The sequence below is a fragment of the Cephus cinctus genome, unplaced genomic scaffold (assembly GCF_000341935.2).
Source record: "Cephus cinctus unplaced genomic scaffold, Ccin1 Ccin1_scaffold1124, whole genome shotgun sequence".
In the NCBI taxonomy this organism is placed as follows: domain Eukaryota; kingdom Metazoa; phylum Arthropoda; class Insecta; order Hymenoptera; family Cephidae; genus Cephus; species Cephus cinctus.
This window is the reverse complement of record NW_014333629.1, coordinates 1-14,482: the sequence shown is the minus strand read 5'-3', so window position 1 is coordinate 14,482 and position 14,482 is coordinate 1. Positions and strand designations below refer to the sequence as shown.

Genomic DNA, 14,482 nt, shown 5'->3' with positions numbered 1-14,482 from the left:
AAATTTTTTCCCCCCCCCCCCCCCCTCCGGACTCCCCCGGACACATACTCCCACGTGGCTGCGTTATACTTATACATTATCTACACGTGTGTATATTTATATTTCTCGATTACAATTGCGATATACGTTGTCAGATGCAAATTTAGAGTTTTAGCAGTACCCATCCAACCTGTTACCGCAAGGCAATGAATTGATCAAGTTAACGCCAAGTTGTGCGACTGTTGCTTCGTGCAAAACAACAACCTAAAATGCATTCTGCATTTCGCTACAATGCGGTCGCTTAATCACTTAAAGTATTAAGTTGATTTGAGCGAGGTAAAGTCTGAAATTGCAGCAATATTATAGCGGCATTATATATTCCCAGAACTTGCAAAGTGCGAATTGGCAGATTTCATCATCAAATAGAATACACAGTTACCCAATTAAATTTTGTTCTGACAATGAACAAAGAAATATTTTTTGTTTTTTAATATTATTGACCCAAAACTTTTTTTCATATAGAGTTCATATTCGATCATTAATTTAACGAGTCGATTAATCAAAATACACATAGATTTACCTCGTACGGATAAACGCAATATGTGTTTGCCAAATTATATTTGAACAAATTATTTATTTAGCAATCGTTTCACCCTGTCTTTGTTTGACCCCATCCAATGACTTCATGTGTGAATTCGCGCATATTTTACCGGTGCACCACCACGATTTAAACCAGTAACGTACCCCGAAATTTCATGCAAATACTGTGTAAATTACCAGACTGCGCGGACTTAATTTAACCATAAATTAACACTTTATAGATTCGCGTATATTATGTCCGCGTAAGGTTAGGTTAGGTTACGTGCATGTGATACGATCGGATATAATTTTTGCCACGGCTAAAGTTACGCGAACGAACGATACGACGACACTTGGCGCAAACAGTCAATATTTTCGCGCCAGTCTCGAGCAGTCCTAACATTGCAAAATTTCACTCTCGTTCACCCCTACTTTTGTGCATCGGGACAAGCAGAAATTCCAATAAGTGTTTCTCAAACTGGCTTAACCTTCTTATTCCACTTTTTATAGACATTTTCACTGCTTTTGCCGGATTCACAATAGCGACGTCACTTATTGTACTTATAAGCTGTCAAGCAAAGTTAAAAAATTAAAAAAGGAAAAAAAGAAGTATTTTCTCCTTTCCTAACCCTCAGGAATATCAAGGTCACATCAATTTTATCATTGTCACGTATTGCACACGACCTTATAGTAAAAAGAAAATTTCACAAAAAATAATCCCACGTAATCCTAATCCAAATAACGAATATAGATTTACCGAATGAACGATTAAAAATATAATCTGAAAATATTATACAACCTTGCAGGAGAAATAAAAAATAAAAATTTGAAACGTCACATTTTACATTTCAAGCATTCTACTTTATATGAATGGATAACGAAAAAAAAAAAAGTTTCACTATCATGACAAGTAATTCTGTTCCTTGACAATGTCTTTTACGAACGATTCAGCCTGTCATACACGACTACTCCACTTATTATCTTACAAACGACTATACATATATACTTGATAAAACTGCTGTCTCTTTCAGTACGGAGCACTCAGACGTCATATTGCAATTTCAAGTTATGTCATTTATTTTGCAAGGATATATATATATATTTATGCTAGTTCATTGTCAAAGCATACGTGTGCACACACAAGTCCAGTTATCTACAAGAAGACACACTCGGCACTTTTAGCCACAGTAAAAGTTGATGGTGGATCCCTTTGAAGGGTGACCTATTCTACGCACCCCTGTCGATCAAGGGTCCAAAATGAAATGACAGCTCGAACGTGGCTCACGTGTAAATATGGAAGATCCATGTGAAGCTGCGTGGCAGAATGTGTGTTCAGCCAGAGAATAGAATGATAGACAGCAAATGAGTAACAAACGTATTAGAATTGACAGGTAAAGCACCACGTGCTCTCACAACGAAATTCACGCATTACAGACAATTTGTAATCCGCTCGCATATCTGCACCAGAATCATCGTATAATTATAATCGGATAATTGTATACTTAACGTACGAAACCTATAGTGCGTTGTCACAATGTGTAATAATTTGAGGTTACGTTCGATGCATTTGATTATCGCTTATCGAGTAATACCAATAGCAATCATACACGTGTGCGTTGACACACAGTTTAGGAAGAAGTGTGGAAACGGGCATAAAAATAAACACGCCGGCATGTTGGGAAATGATCACATTAAACAAAGCACAGTTTGTCAGTCTGAAAACAGAATATAACGTTTTGATATCATTGTTTTGTAATTCGCCATACGTGACGAGAAATTGAATTTATTTCTAAACGTGTTTTCGAATCATCACTCGCAGCTGTCGACAATGGCTGATCCAATTAATTTTTGTAAAACTTGAAAAAAGCCATTGACGGAATTTTTATAATTGAGAGTGCTATTCCGGTTTTACAGGTGGAATAACGAATTTGTAACGTGATAACATTTTTTATGCTTATAAAAAATTGTCTGATGGAGAAAAAGAAAAATTTGAATATAAAATATGGTAATATTTAACCTGAAATCTGACGTCATATAGATATAATTTTTCTCTTTCATTTTATCTTTCAACATTCCTACGGATACGCTTATGGAATAGGTTACAATTTGTTAAGGGTGACTTGTACACGAAGCAGACATTGCTGTGAACACTGATTATAAATTTGAATTTCAACACTTGACATCCTTTTTAAATTCTCTGCTTTCAACGCTATCTCATCGTACGTTTCCGTTAATTAGTTTACGCAAAGTAAGGCAAAATACACGTTTCCTGTGTCACTATATTATTTACAGATAGTAACAAAGTTATTATCACGAAATAAAGGATCTGGTTAATGGGCGCACTCGAAATCATTGGTTTTCCACGCGCAACGAGCAAAACCTTTTCTCATTCGGGTAACAAAGAATCTCATTAGGCAAAGCATAATACAAAAGGTATAAATCCGGAAGACTTTCAATTTAGTGAAAAATTACGTTACGCGCCCTTTTACCTTTAAATTCATTCCTTGTCGTAAATTCTCAACTACGTCAACCCTTTCAACAGGGATTCGCACAATATATAAGAATTCACGTGAACGATAAACGACATTCAAATAAAGAATAAGGAAAGATCCCAGAATCAATAAATGACGTGCATCCTGTTTTCTATTTCTGTACGTAGTCAGTTTTGAAAAACAACGAAAGTTTCCGCGAATTCATTCATTAACTGGTAAATTAAACAACGATACAAATTATATTGTGGGACTGATAACGTTTCCTTCGCATGTAATACGTGACTCAATATTTTCGCGTGCACACTGTATATCTATATGGTACAGTGACGTATAGCAAGTATCTATCTATATCGTATGGAAAACTTCATACATAAAGTGAACAGCAGGTAAGCGTGACACATGTGGCTAAAGTGTGCCTTGTTAGAAACAACAACGAAATAAACAGGCAATTCAGATCTGGAAACGGAAGCAGGATTAGTGACGTAAGAACAACAAGAGACAATAAAGGACAGATGAAAGAATGAGTACGAATGCCAGTGGCACGTAATTTCATACAGAAGTAGATTCAACTAATAAAGATGCAAAGCGGTAAGTTACTGTTGATAATCCATTAGGAGAAAGAAGAAAAAAAAGGAGTCTGGCTTACGCCACGTTAATCTGTAGTTTTAGCGGGCGATTTAAATACGACAAGCTGGAAAATTATTAGTATACCGAATGGGCATTTTTCAAATTCGATTAATACACTGCGAAGTTTACATGAGCATATCGGATAACGAATATTGGTGCATGCTGGAGTATCCGTCTGTGAACAGATTCGGGATTGGATTTAAACAAAAAAAATTATTTCAATACATGTTCCATAACAGCGAAGGATCGAAGCTCAATTTTCAGGCGGAAAATACGTTGGACTATTTTTACGGAATATACGACCAGCTCGCTAATAGCATGTTGTAATCGATAACTCCGATACGGAAAATTGTTATCAGGCACTCGATCGATCTGTCGTGTTCGACTATCAGGAGGAAGGTACTACTTGCATAAGGAGCCATGATCGTTCCTGCTGTTTGCGAGGCATAGAAGATTACGGTTAGACGTGTACGTAATAAATTTTGTAAGTGATTAAATTTAAAGAAGTTGTATACTGTGACTCATCGTTCGATCGACTTTAACGCTCGTTCAAGGGAGGTTCAAAGTATTAAAATCGAAAACGAAATGAATTTATTTAATATCAAGATGGACGGTAGACAAGTACTTGATTCAAAGGTACAATTATTTAAATATATTCAGCGAGACATTCAAGCGATGAAGTTTATCGCAATATTTCATCCTATCACTGTCGGAACGTTACTCAAGCTATGGCATGTATATATATATATATATATTTATACGGATGACTGATGGTCCATAGGAAATAAGATTGAGCGGAAGACCAGTAAAAATGAAGCAGCTAACCTGAAATATACCCAAGTTAAGCCTTCGCCTGTATTTTCCAGCACTCGCTGACAAGCAATTCCGAAAGGTCCGCCGATTATATTTCAGAACGTAAGAAAAATGTGACTTGGATACCACCTTGGAAAAATTTTGAACCGCCATGAGACACGGAGACATAAATCATGCTTTACCGCTGGAAACTGATGCGTCCCGTCATTCACTGTCTATGATTGTCTAACTATTCATTGAGAATTCCGCTCCGAGTCCCACGAATGGTTTCGACTGACGTTAAAACGAAAACATAAATCGAGATAGGAGTTTGAGTGTAAAAAAATAATGGAATCGATCATTGGTTCATGCAGCCGAATGCGTGACACTGGTGTAATCGATATAGCAATAAAATAGCCGGTATCGCTTTTAATGCGTTGGCGTTTTGTAAAAATAAAAAATGATAAATTTGGTCCATTTTTAAAATGTCAAAATCACTGCAAATCTTCCAGAGACGTAAAAGTTACAAGGCGTGAGGTGTCGTGCGAATCTTCAGGTGCGACCCTTCGAGAAATAAATTGACCGGAGTAAAGGTGCCGTCACATGAGTTATACAAGATTTTACGACTGGCGTTGCGGCTTAACTACACATAACACGATGGTTGCGTAAACGCCTGATACACACGACTCTGAAAGGTGCACTAATGCCACGAAGTCACAGTATGCAATTTCACGCGCGAAACCTCCTTATCGATCCACTAGAATGACCGAGACTTTCATGCCAAATTTTATGCATACTGGAAGGAGATGAAAAGCGCAAAATCATCATTGAGGCATATTGGAATACAAGTGTGTCAAGTTTAATTTATTAAGAAAAGTTAAGATAATGACAATGGATCGATAGTTAAAAATATTTTTTCCTTAATTGTCAGGTCATGAATGGTCCAGTGTTCCTAGTAAGTGTACTGCTCACGAGAACATCAAGTTCGTATATAATAATTAACAACTCTATTCCGTATTGGCGAACCTGTCGGAACCTAAGATTAATAGTCGCCATGTGCGGGTAATTCGTAGTGAGTTTCTCATGAACAAAGTGGAACAAAGCACCGGGGCACAGACTCGCTTCTTGAGGTTGAAATCTGATTTTTCGAATCCGTGAGAACGTGCTCGAGGAACGAACTGTGTAAACCACGAACTGGAAGCTTAGATAATAGAAGTAAGAAAAATAAATAAAACAGAATTAAACTAGCGCAGTATGTGAAACGAGCATTCGCATCGCTTGTTGTGTTGAAATAACTGATAACAAGTATCTGGAAGGACGTAGAAAATTGGACGACTCCGATAGATTACCGGTTCTCACGTGTGCACAGAAACACGACATATGCCTCGTTCAATAACTAGCAGGCGCGACCTTGTCAATGCAGGGAAATTCTAATAACTGCACGATTGCGTCTTATAAAGAGAAGTTGAGCTTACGCGACTACCGTCGCAACCTTTTTAAAAGCTTGGACGATATAAATAAATTCGTTAATTATTAATTAAAGTTAATAGGAAGATAAGAGAAATGCATGGCTATGAGAGTACGTCACCGCGAACCGGTGAGTCCGTACAGCGAAGCGAGGATGTAACGAAAGTTTTATTCACTCAGCAAAGAAAAAGAGATTGAACACGTTCGCATATTTCTGGCGCGTTAAAATCATTCGGAATGAGGAAAGGTGTGGTATGATGCATCGTGATTCAGCAAGAATCATGTTACGAGGATCACTCTTAAAAGTACAGGTGGTGAATTTGCGCAAGTAGAGTGGAAGAAAAAGAGCGGTGAACTGGTGTCAAGAGGGAGTGAAACACGGTTAACTCATGAAAGCTTCGCCAGGACACGGCATCGATGGTTCGCGATGCGTGCGTCGTTGACATCACGATGATAAGACACGTGTGGATCTCAAAAACTTGGTAGTGGAACACGAGGTCTTAAGAAACCGGTTGCAGTAACGAGACAGACATTAGTCAGACACGTTTGACAGCTCGTCTTGACAGGAGTTTTGCAGTGATCGGACGGTATGCTCTAGAATTTTGGCAACCGGTCTGATCGGGTAAGAATTGTAAGAATGTCGAACTAAACTTACCAAATGAAGAACGGTGTTGACGACCTCGCGATTCGACATCTGTCCCACCTCGATTAGCCCGATCAACACGGCAAATTTAAGGCTGTCGTTCATCGCCATCGCCACCACCTCCTCGGGCCGTTTAATGTCACTGAACGGTGGACTCGTTAAGTCCGCCATCGCGAGGATGATTTTTTCAGAAATTTCCTCGCGAGGTTTTTCAATAAAGTTCACGCACAAATCACTTTATCGATGAGAGCCTTTCTCCGTCACATGATAATACAACACAAATTGATCTGCCATGTTAGAAAGTGGACACTGTTGTGAGGAGTCTGCCAGTCGATCGGGCCAAAAGTCCCTAGCCGCGTGTCAGGACTGGAAAGCCGGCGAATCGAGCACTGGTGGCTCACGGGTACTGGCGCCTCTCGATAGACGGCGTAGACGCCACTGGACGCCAGCAGACTCCAGTAGACTGCATATACCGAGTGCTGCAGAGCCTACGAATAAACCAGAACAAATCATTGAACCAATTTTCCGATATATTGGATTTTTAAATGTCCTCTTCCTACGCCATTGAAACTAGATATTTTTTTTACCTAACTTCAATCGCCTACTTTCAAAAAGATCGTGGAAGATTCATTTTACTTTTCTCCATGTAATGCCATTACTTTTATTGTAATTTTTTAAAGCGTCTGTTTTGTTGTCACTGGAATATAATTCCTTGTGAATATTTTGTTTACTGCAATGTATTATAAGAATATGTACATATTTGTATAAAACGCAAAAATACATTTTAATTAAACTGGAAACAGTTAATCCAATTAGAAATATTTTCTTGTTCCGTAAATGAGAAGTAAAGGTTAATTTAAAGCTAATTATAGTTAGTGAATGTTAAAACTAATATTTAATTATAGGAGTGTCTGAAATTTTAACATTAAGGACTTTCTAGGAACATAAACGTTCCATGCATATTAATGAATACATTATCATATACATACTTGCTATAATTTCATTAAATATAATGCATGTCGATTAAGAAAATCTTTTCCATCAATTCTTACTTGGGAATCATTCTGACCTACACCCGGTACAAAAAAATCCGGGGACTTCGACTGCTCTTGAAAGTTTACCAACTTAAAAAGCCAACTATCACACAAATCAAGAACTATAACAGAAAATCTTTTGTTATATCAAATTCTCAAACGTCCTCATAAAGACGGAACATTTTTGTCTTAGGAATTCCGTTTGTCTTGGCATTTCAAGTGGCATAGCGTCCAGACATACCGCGCCTAAGTCTAGTCCGGACGTGCATGGCGCATACATCAAAGCAAACCAGAAATGGCGGCCGTGGATATCGAACGCGTTAAGGTAAGTGACGTTTTCTGACTTTTATTCCCATGAAAATTGTTGGCGGTGCCATGTCTCTTTTGTGAAAAGGTTATTCCGATAGGGCGCGTGGGGCGTGATTATAAAATTGCTTGAATGTCAAATGCGGTCGCGTTAAATTCGTTCAAGCTAAAGGGCGTTGGTTTCGTCGTTCTTTTCTTTCCAAGCGAGTTTGTCGCGAGTAACGTTCCCTTTTGTGGACAAATTACTGTTATTTACGGATATGGTATCCATAGGAATTCCAATCGCTGGTTCTCTGTTCCAGCTGGAGACATCCCTCCGGAATCTTAAGCTTTCTGGACATGTGGGATTTGACAGTTTGCCTGATCAGCTTGTTAATAAATCAGTGCAAAATGGATTTGTATTCAACATCTTGTGTATCGGTACGAAATATGATATATGATATGATATTTTATTACTTTATGTAATATTTATATGATGGAATTTATTTTGTCTGTTATTTTTATTTCACAGTGATTTGAGTGTAATTTGTATTCCAGGTGAAACTGGCCTTGGTAAATCAACGCTCATGGATTCACTGTTTAATACAAGCTTTGAATCAAGTCCAAGTCCGCATAATTTACCTTCAGTGAAACTGAAAGCTCATACATATGAACTGCAAGAAAGTAACGTTAGACTAAAGTTGACTATCGTGGATACTGTTGGATATGGTGATCAAATTAATAAGGAAGATAGTTTTAAAGCTGTTGTTGATTACATCGATGCACAGTTTGAAGCTTACTTACAAGAAGAACTTAAAATTAAACGCTCTCTTTCAACTTATCATGATAGTCGCATTCATGTCTGCTTATACTTCATCTGCCCTACGGGACATGGGTAAGCGGTTGTATTATGTTATTCATAATCGTTCTTACAAATAGCAATATGTAACATGGCATAATATAATGTAACATTTGGAATACATTTAAAAGATTTCTGAATATCAAAGTGGGTACAACACATCTAGCAAACAAAATGTATACTTTCAGATTAAAATCAATAGATCTAGTTTGTATGAAGAAATTGGATACAAAGGTCAACATCATTCCTATAATTGCCAAGGCTGATACCATTTCTAAGACTGAACTACAAAAGTTTAAAGTAACTAAATTTTTGATTCATTTATATTTATACTTATCACATGCTGATTTTATGTACTGAGTCATTATTAATAAATAATACATGATTCCAATTTTTTCAGAGTAAAATAATATCTGAACTCCAAAGCAATGGAGTGCATATTTATCAATTTCCAACTGACGATGAAAATGTATCTGATGTGAATACTACAATGAATGCCCATGTACCATTTGCTGTGGTTGGTAGTACTGATTTTGTTCGTGTGGGAAATAAAATGATGCGTTCCCGTCAATACCCGTGGGGAATTGTACAAGGTAATATATTTTACTATAGTTTATCATGATCTTGAAACAAACTTTATCGATCTTTCAATATATTTACAGTTGAAAATGAATCTCACTGTGACTTTGTAAAATTACGTGAAATGCTGATTAGAACTAATATGGAAGACATGCGAGAGAAAACTCATTGCCGTCATTATGAATTGTATCGTAAAAAGCGACTGGAACAGGTAAATCATTTTTATTAGTTTTTATTTCCTCTGTCGTGTGATACTATCTTTGCCTATTTAATAAAGAACTTGGTTCTGAATATTTTCTTTGCACTTAGATGGGCTTTAGCGATGTAGATAGCGAGAACAAACCTGTGAGCTTCCAACAAACCTGCGAGGCGAAGCGATCGACTCATTTGCAAGAACTTCAACAGAAAGAGGACGAGATGCGTCAAATGTTTGTTGCCCGAGTCAAAGAGAAGGAAGCGGAATTAAAAGAAGCTGAAAAGGAGGTAACAACTGTTATCACAAACGAGATTTACCAATTTTCAGCCCATCCTGCAATAAATCTAATACAAATACGACTTTTCAGCTGCATAATAAATTCGATAAGCTGAAAAAAGACCATACCGAGGAAAAAAAGAAATTGGAAGAAAGTCGCAAGAAGCTGGAAGATGACATACTTGAGTTTAATAGAAGAAAGACTCAAGTCGCTCAGCAGGCTCAACATCATACTCTTACGTTAGGCAAAAGCAAGAAGAAGTAATTAGAAATCCTAAGTCATAAAACATTTTCCATCGGTTTAGTACCAGGATGTTTATTCAATGAATTATATTTATGATTAGTATTTCTTGTCTTAATGTATTAATTTATGCTTGAACGCATAATTTGTCACAGAAGTATCCAAAGTTTATGAATAATGGATTAAGTATGCCGTTCTAGCATTGCGTTACTCCAGTGCGTAAAATTATGTTACTTTGAATACGCACGACTATGTGCTATGAACCATAATGTTTCATGCCTTCCGGAAAATATTGACGCTAGACGGTAAATTATGTATTTTTACATTATTTGCTCTTCCTCTAATTTACACGAGTCTAAAGCCAAATCATATAGATTTTAATTTTTGTCCCTGAAACAAATGTAGATAATAAGTACTCTCTTTATATTTACAATTTCGAAATATATTGCACATTTAGATAATAACTGTACTTCATTTCTTACTTAATTTATGTGAGTATTGTTATACTTTTACAAGACAGTAGGTATAATTTCAACTGACTTCATTTAACTTTAACAGACTGAACACTTTATTTAACTTTTATCACTCAAACAGTACCGTCGTTGGAAGTAGAACGCTGGTTTACGTTTGACAGACTCACTGCCAGTTGCACTGATAAGAACTAACTTTGAGTTAGTCAATTTAATTGGTATCCCACGTCCAAAGACATTTATAACATGAAATTCTATTCACTATAAAAAAATATTTTATATTAAAAATATCAAATAAAATTTGATACTATTCTTACGCTGTTACGAAAGTCATTATCTGTTTGATACCGGATAAACAATTTATTGAATAATTGCAGACAAAATGCTTGTATGTGAGAATATTATTAGTGAGATCAAGCTTTATTAATAATTAATATAAATTACTAATGCTTTATTATGATTTTAAGTACTTCAACTTTGTTTATCCAGATTGTTACTTCCCCCTCTTAAGCTTTAAAAAACAAAAAGCTCATCTGTTTTGTATTATAAAAATTTCAAAATGGCGATCGCACATTGTAAGTAATCTTATAGATCTCCTTCGATGTGTTCTATGCATAGACATATAGTACTGGACTGCTCACTGTAGCCGCAGAAAGTGTAACCGGGAATATAAAGAGAGAGCAAATCGTAAGGACCGTCCGAATCCCGTCGTAACCGAGCTAAACGTGAACACGAACGCGTAACTTGACGGGTAAAGGTTCTCTGCTACTCACTGCAGGTTTCTAAAGCAATCCTTAGAACGAGACCGGGAACTATGGAACTTCTCAAGAACTATTGAAAAAGCCTATTGTTGAAACATTTTTAAGACATTTTTAAGAAACTGCAATGCCAACTTGTGACACCCTTATAGCACCTCAATTTTTACTAAATTATAATGAGCTCGGGAACTATGGAACTTCTCAAGAACTATTGAAAAAGCCTATTGTTGAAACATTTTTAAGACATTTTTAAGAAACTGCAATGCCAACTTGTGACACCCTTATAGCACCTCAATTTTTACTAAATACTATTTGATCTTGATTTACTTTCAAAATTTATTCAAAATATAAAATTGAGACTTAATCAAAATCTCACAGAATATACGGAGGAGATAAAAATTGAATTGAAATTGTAGAATATCGAAAATAAATTACGTTCAAATTGAAATATTCATAAATTAGGTGTTCGGAACATTAAAATAATTCATTAAATCAGTAAAGTAAAATATTAACACTTAGAAAAAGGAAATTCTGGCCAAGAATATTTAGAAGTACTGGAAGATGCCCAAAATTCTGTGCGCAGATTCGGCGCGCAGAACTCGGCGAGTGAGAGCAATAAATGGTTCGCACAGACATAAGTAGGAAGATGCACAACGCTACGGTTTAGGCGAGAGACTCGGGATTACGCGCAGGCTCGGCGAGTTGGCGGAGTGGGGGGAGCACATAAGGCAGCGCCCGGACTCCCAGCGCTCATTCTTCCTCGAGCCGGTCTCCTATACTGGTCTCTTGGAAACATCCCTGTCACAAATTTCCGACCTTCTTCTTTTTCTATATTTATTTCTTTATCCTTCATTCTTTACTTTCTCACTTATCTCTTTCCTCATTTCTTCTCTAATTTTATAACTCTATTCCTTACTTTTCTACTTTTTGACGTCTTTATTTCTATCTTCCTTTCTGATTTCTCGTTGCACTCTGTTCCCTCTTACTTTCCATCGTGCTTGTCTTACTTTTCTTATATTTATTTCTTCTTTACCTCCTTATTTCTTTATATTTCATTCTTTACTTTCTTATTTATCTCTTACTTCATTTCTTCTCACTTTTATAACTCTATTCCTTACTTTTTTACTTTTTGACTTCTTTATTTCTATCTTCATTTCTGATTTCTCGTTTGACTCTGTTCCCTCTCACTTTCCATTGTGCTTGTATTACTTTTCCTATATTTATTTCTTCTTTATTTCCTTATTTCTTTTTATTTCATTCTTTGCTTTCTTATTTATCTCCTTCCTTATTTCGTCTCTACTTTTATACCCCCCATTCGTTATTCCCTCTCAGTTTCCATTGTGCTTGTATTACTTTTCCTATATTTATTTCTTCTTTATTTCCTTATTTCTTTTTATTTCATTCTTTGCTTTCTTATTTATCTCCTTCCTTATTTCGTCTCTACTTTTATACCCCCCATTCGTTACTTTTCTATTTTTTAACTTCTTAAATTTGATCTTCCTTTATAACTTCTCGTTTCACTCTGTTCTCTCCCTCTTTACATTGTGCTTGTCTTACTTTTCCTATTTCCTTGGTCGGGTCGAGCATATTAATTCAAGTAGTCATATAAGAGTAGTCATCCGGTTAGTGCAGCTAGACTTAAGACCATGGTGTCGGGGGTTGCCCTTCCGCCTCTTCCGCTGAGCTTGCTCAGTGGTTGGTGGCCCAAGTTGTGGCCGCAACAGGACCTTATGGGTCTCCCGACGGGGGCCTTGAGCCCCCTTAGGGTATCTACGGCCATGGTCTTTCGTATAGTGAATCTAGCCAGGTGTCTAGCTCTCGCGTATTTAGTATCATTTGTTCGCTTTGCTAAAAACGTCCCAACATGTCTTGACCCTTGGGCACTTGTGTGGGTAGAGACGATCCTATTTGTCCGTGGGGAGGTCGGAGGGGTAGTCCGTTGACTTTGGGTAAAGTCCTACTTGTGCTTGTGCTTGGGGGTCACTTCACTTGGGATAGGTGCGGGTGCTATTGAGCACCCGCTAGTATAAAGTCACCCCCTGTCGGAGACATTTTGCGCGTGGATCGATGGCTAACGGGGCCCGCCGCCGGCGGCGGGCGTGGTTCCTTACGTCTAACCCACTGGGCTTGCCCGTGGGAAGGGACGGAGGTTGTAGCGTTAAATATCGTCCTTCGGGATGTCCCGGCGTGCCCGCAAGGGTACCGCCGGGTGCTACGCCCGCGGTCTTTCGTTGCGGTGAATCTTGACTAGGGGTAGACCTTTCGCGTTTAACTTGTCCCTTTTACGTTTAACTTATCTTACCTTTTTCGCATTTAACTTCACTTTACCCCCTTGTGCGTTTTTCTTGTCCCTCGACCCGACTTCCTTTCCTTCCTGAGGTTTTTCCCCCCTAGTCCTGTGCGCGACAGCCGCAGGACTCGGGGGTTTTCCTCAAAAAAAACAAACACGGTCCCCTATGGGGCCTCGGAGGGGTCGTAGCTCCCTTCAGGAGAGGCAGGACCTCACGGAAATGGGCGGGGTGGGGCCCATTTCGCTCCCTTTTGCTTACTACTTTTCCTACTTTTTCCATTGTTCTCTTTTCTCGCACGTCCAGAATAATCTTGTCTTTGTACAACGCTTTACGCATCTTCTTCTCCCCTTGTTCCCTCAGTCATTACAATCTTTCTTCTTCAATCTTTCTTTTTAACAATCTTCCTCTTTTTCTCTTCAACAACATCTTCCCTGTCTGCTGCCACTAAACGTTTCTACTCAATTTCTGAATCTCTTATTCCTTACTATGTCTCCATCACTCTCTTCCTAGTATATCCTTAAAAACTAAGTATTTAAAATGTCCTTTGGAAAAAGGAAAAATTAACGTCGTAGTGCGTATAACTACGAATATTATATTGCAGCGATATATGTAATATATCTTTAATGGTACTCTTATTACAAATCTTTCGCGAGCTGTATGTGTATGTCTGTATGTATATCTGTACTTTGTATACTGTATCATTATTACGTTTGTCGAATAAATTATCTTTAAACACTTATACACGTTCATATTCTTTTGCCCTATGCGAATATCCCAGAGTAAGAATGAGTTCTGTCTCTTTCTTACTCTCCTCCGTCCTAACAGCGTCCTTCTCCTTTTCCTCCAACCTTATGCTTCTACACCTCTTCACGGCTATGCTGCATTTTCTCTGTCATTACTTTCATTTCATCTGC

At 37.6% G+C, this 14,482-nt stretch overlaps 2 protein-coding genes across 8 annotated transcripts in view; one reads left to right on the top strand and one right to left on the bottom strand.

Annotated features, from left to right (window-relative positions):
* Positions 1-7,912, bottom strand: part of LOC107272193 (neurobeachin-like) — a 147,215-nt gene extending 139,303 nt beyond the window's left edge. For 5 of the 6 annotated variants that reach the window (XM_025089520.1, XM_025089523.1, XM_015749099.2 and 2 more), the window contains exon 1: positions 6,592-7,912. In XM_025089520.1, the coding sequence (XP_024945288.1) occupies positions 6,592-6,750 (159 nt within the window). In that variant the 5' untranslated portion in view covers positions 6,751-7,912. The remainder of the gene's footprint in view (positions 1-6,591) is intronic. The other variant, XM_015749100.2, reaches the window with a different exon arrangement.
* LOC107272190 (septin-2) lies at positions 3,456-10,518 on the top strand. Of its 2 annotated transcripts, XM_025089518.1 has the most exons (9): positions 3,456-3,638; positions 7,807-7,938; positions 8,222-8,339; positions 8,457-8,793; positions 8,946-9,057; positions 9,158-9,350; positions 9,420-9,547; positions 9,646-9,819; positions 9,900-10,073. In XM_025089518.1, the coding sequence occupies exons 2-9, from the start codon at positions 7,909-7,911 to the stop codon at positions 10,071-10,073; spliced, it is 1,266 nt and encodes a 421-aa protein (XP_024945286.1). In that variant the 5' UTR covers positions 3,456-3,638; positions 7,807-7,908. The 2 variants fall into 2 exon arrangements, with proteins under 2 accessions (XP_024945286.1, XP_015604582.2); XM_015749096.2 differs by lacking the exon at positions 3,456-3,638 and having other exon boundaries at positions 7,910-7,938; positions 9,900-10,518.
* Positions 10,519-14,482: the final 3,964 nt, after the last annotated feature.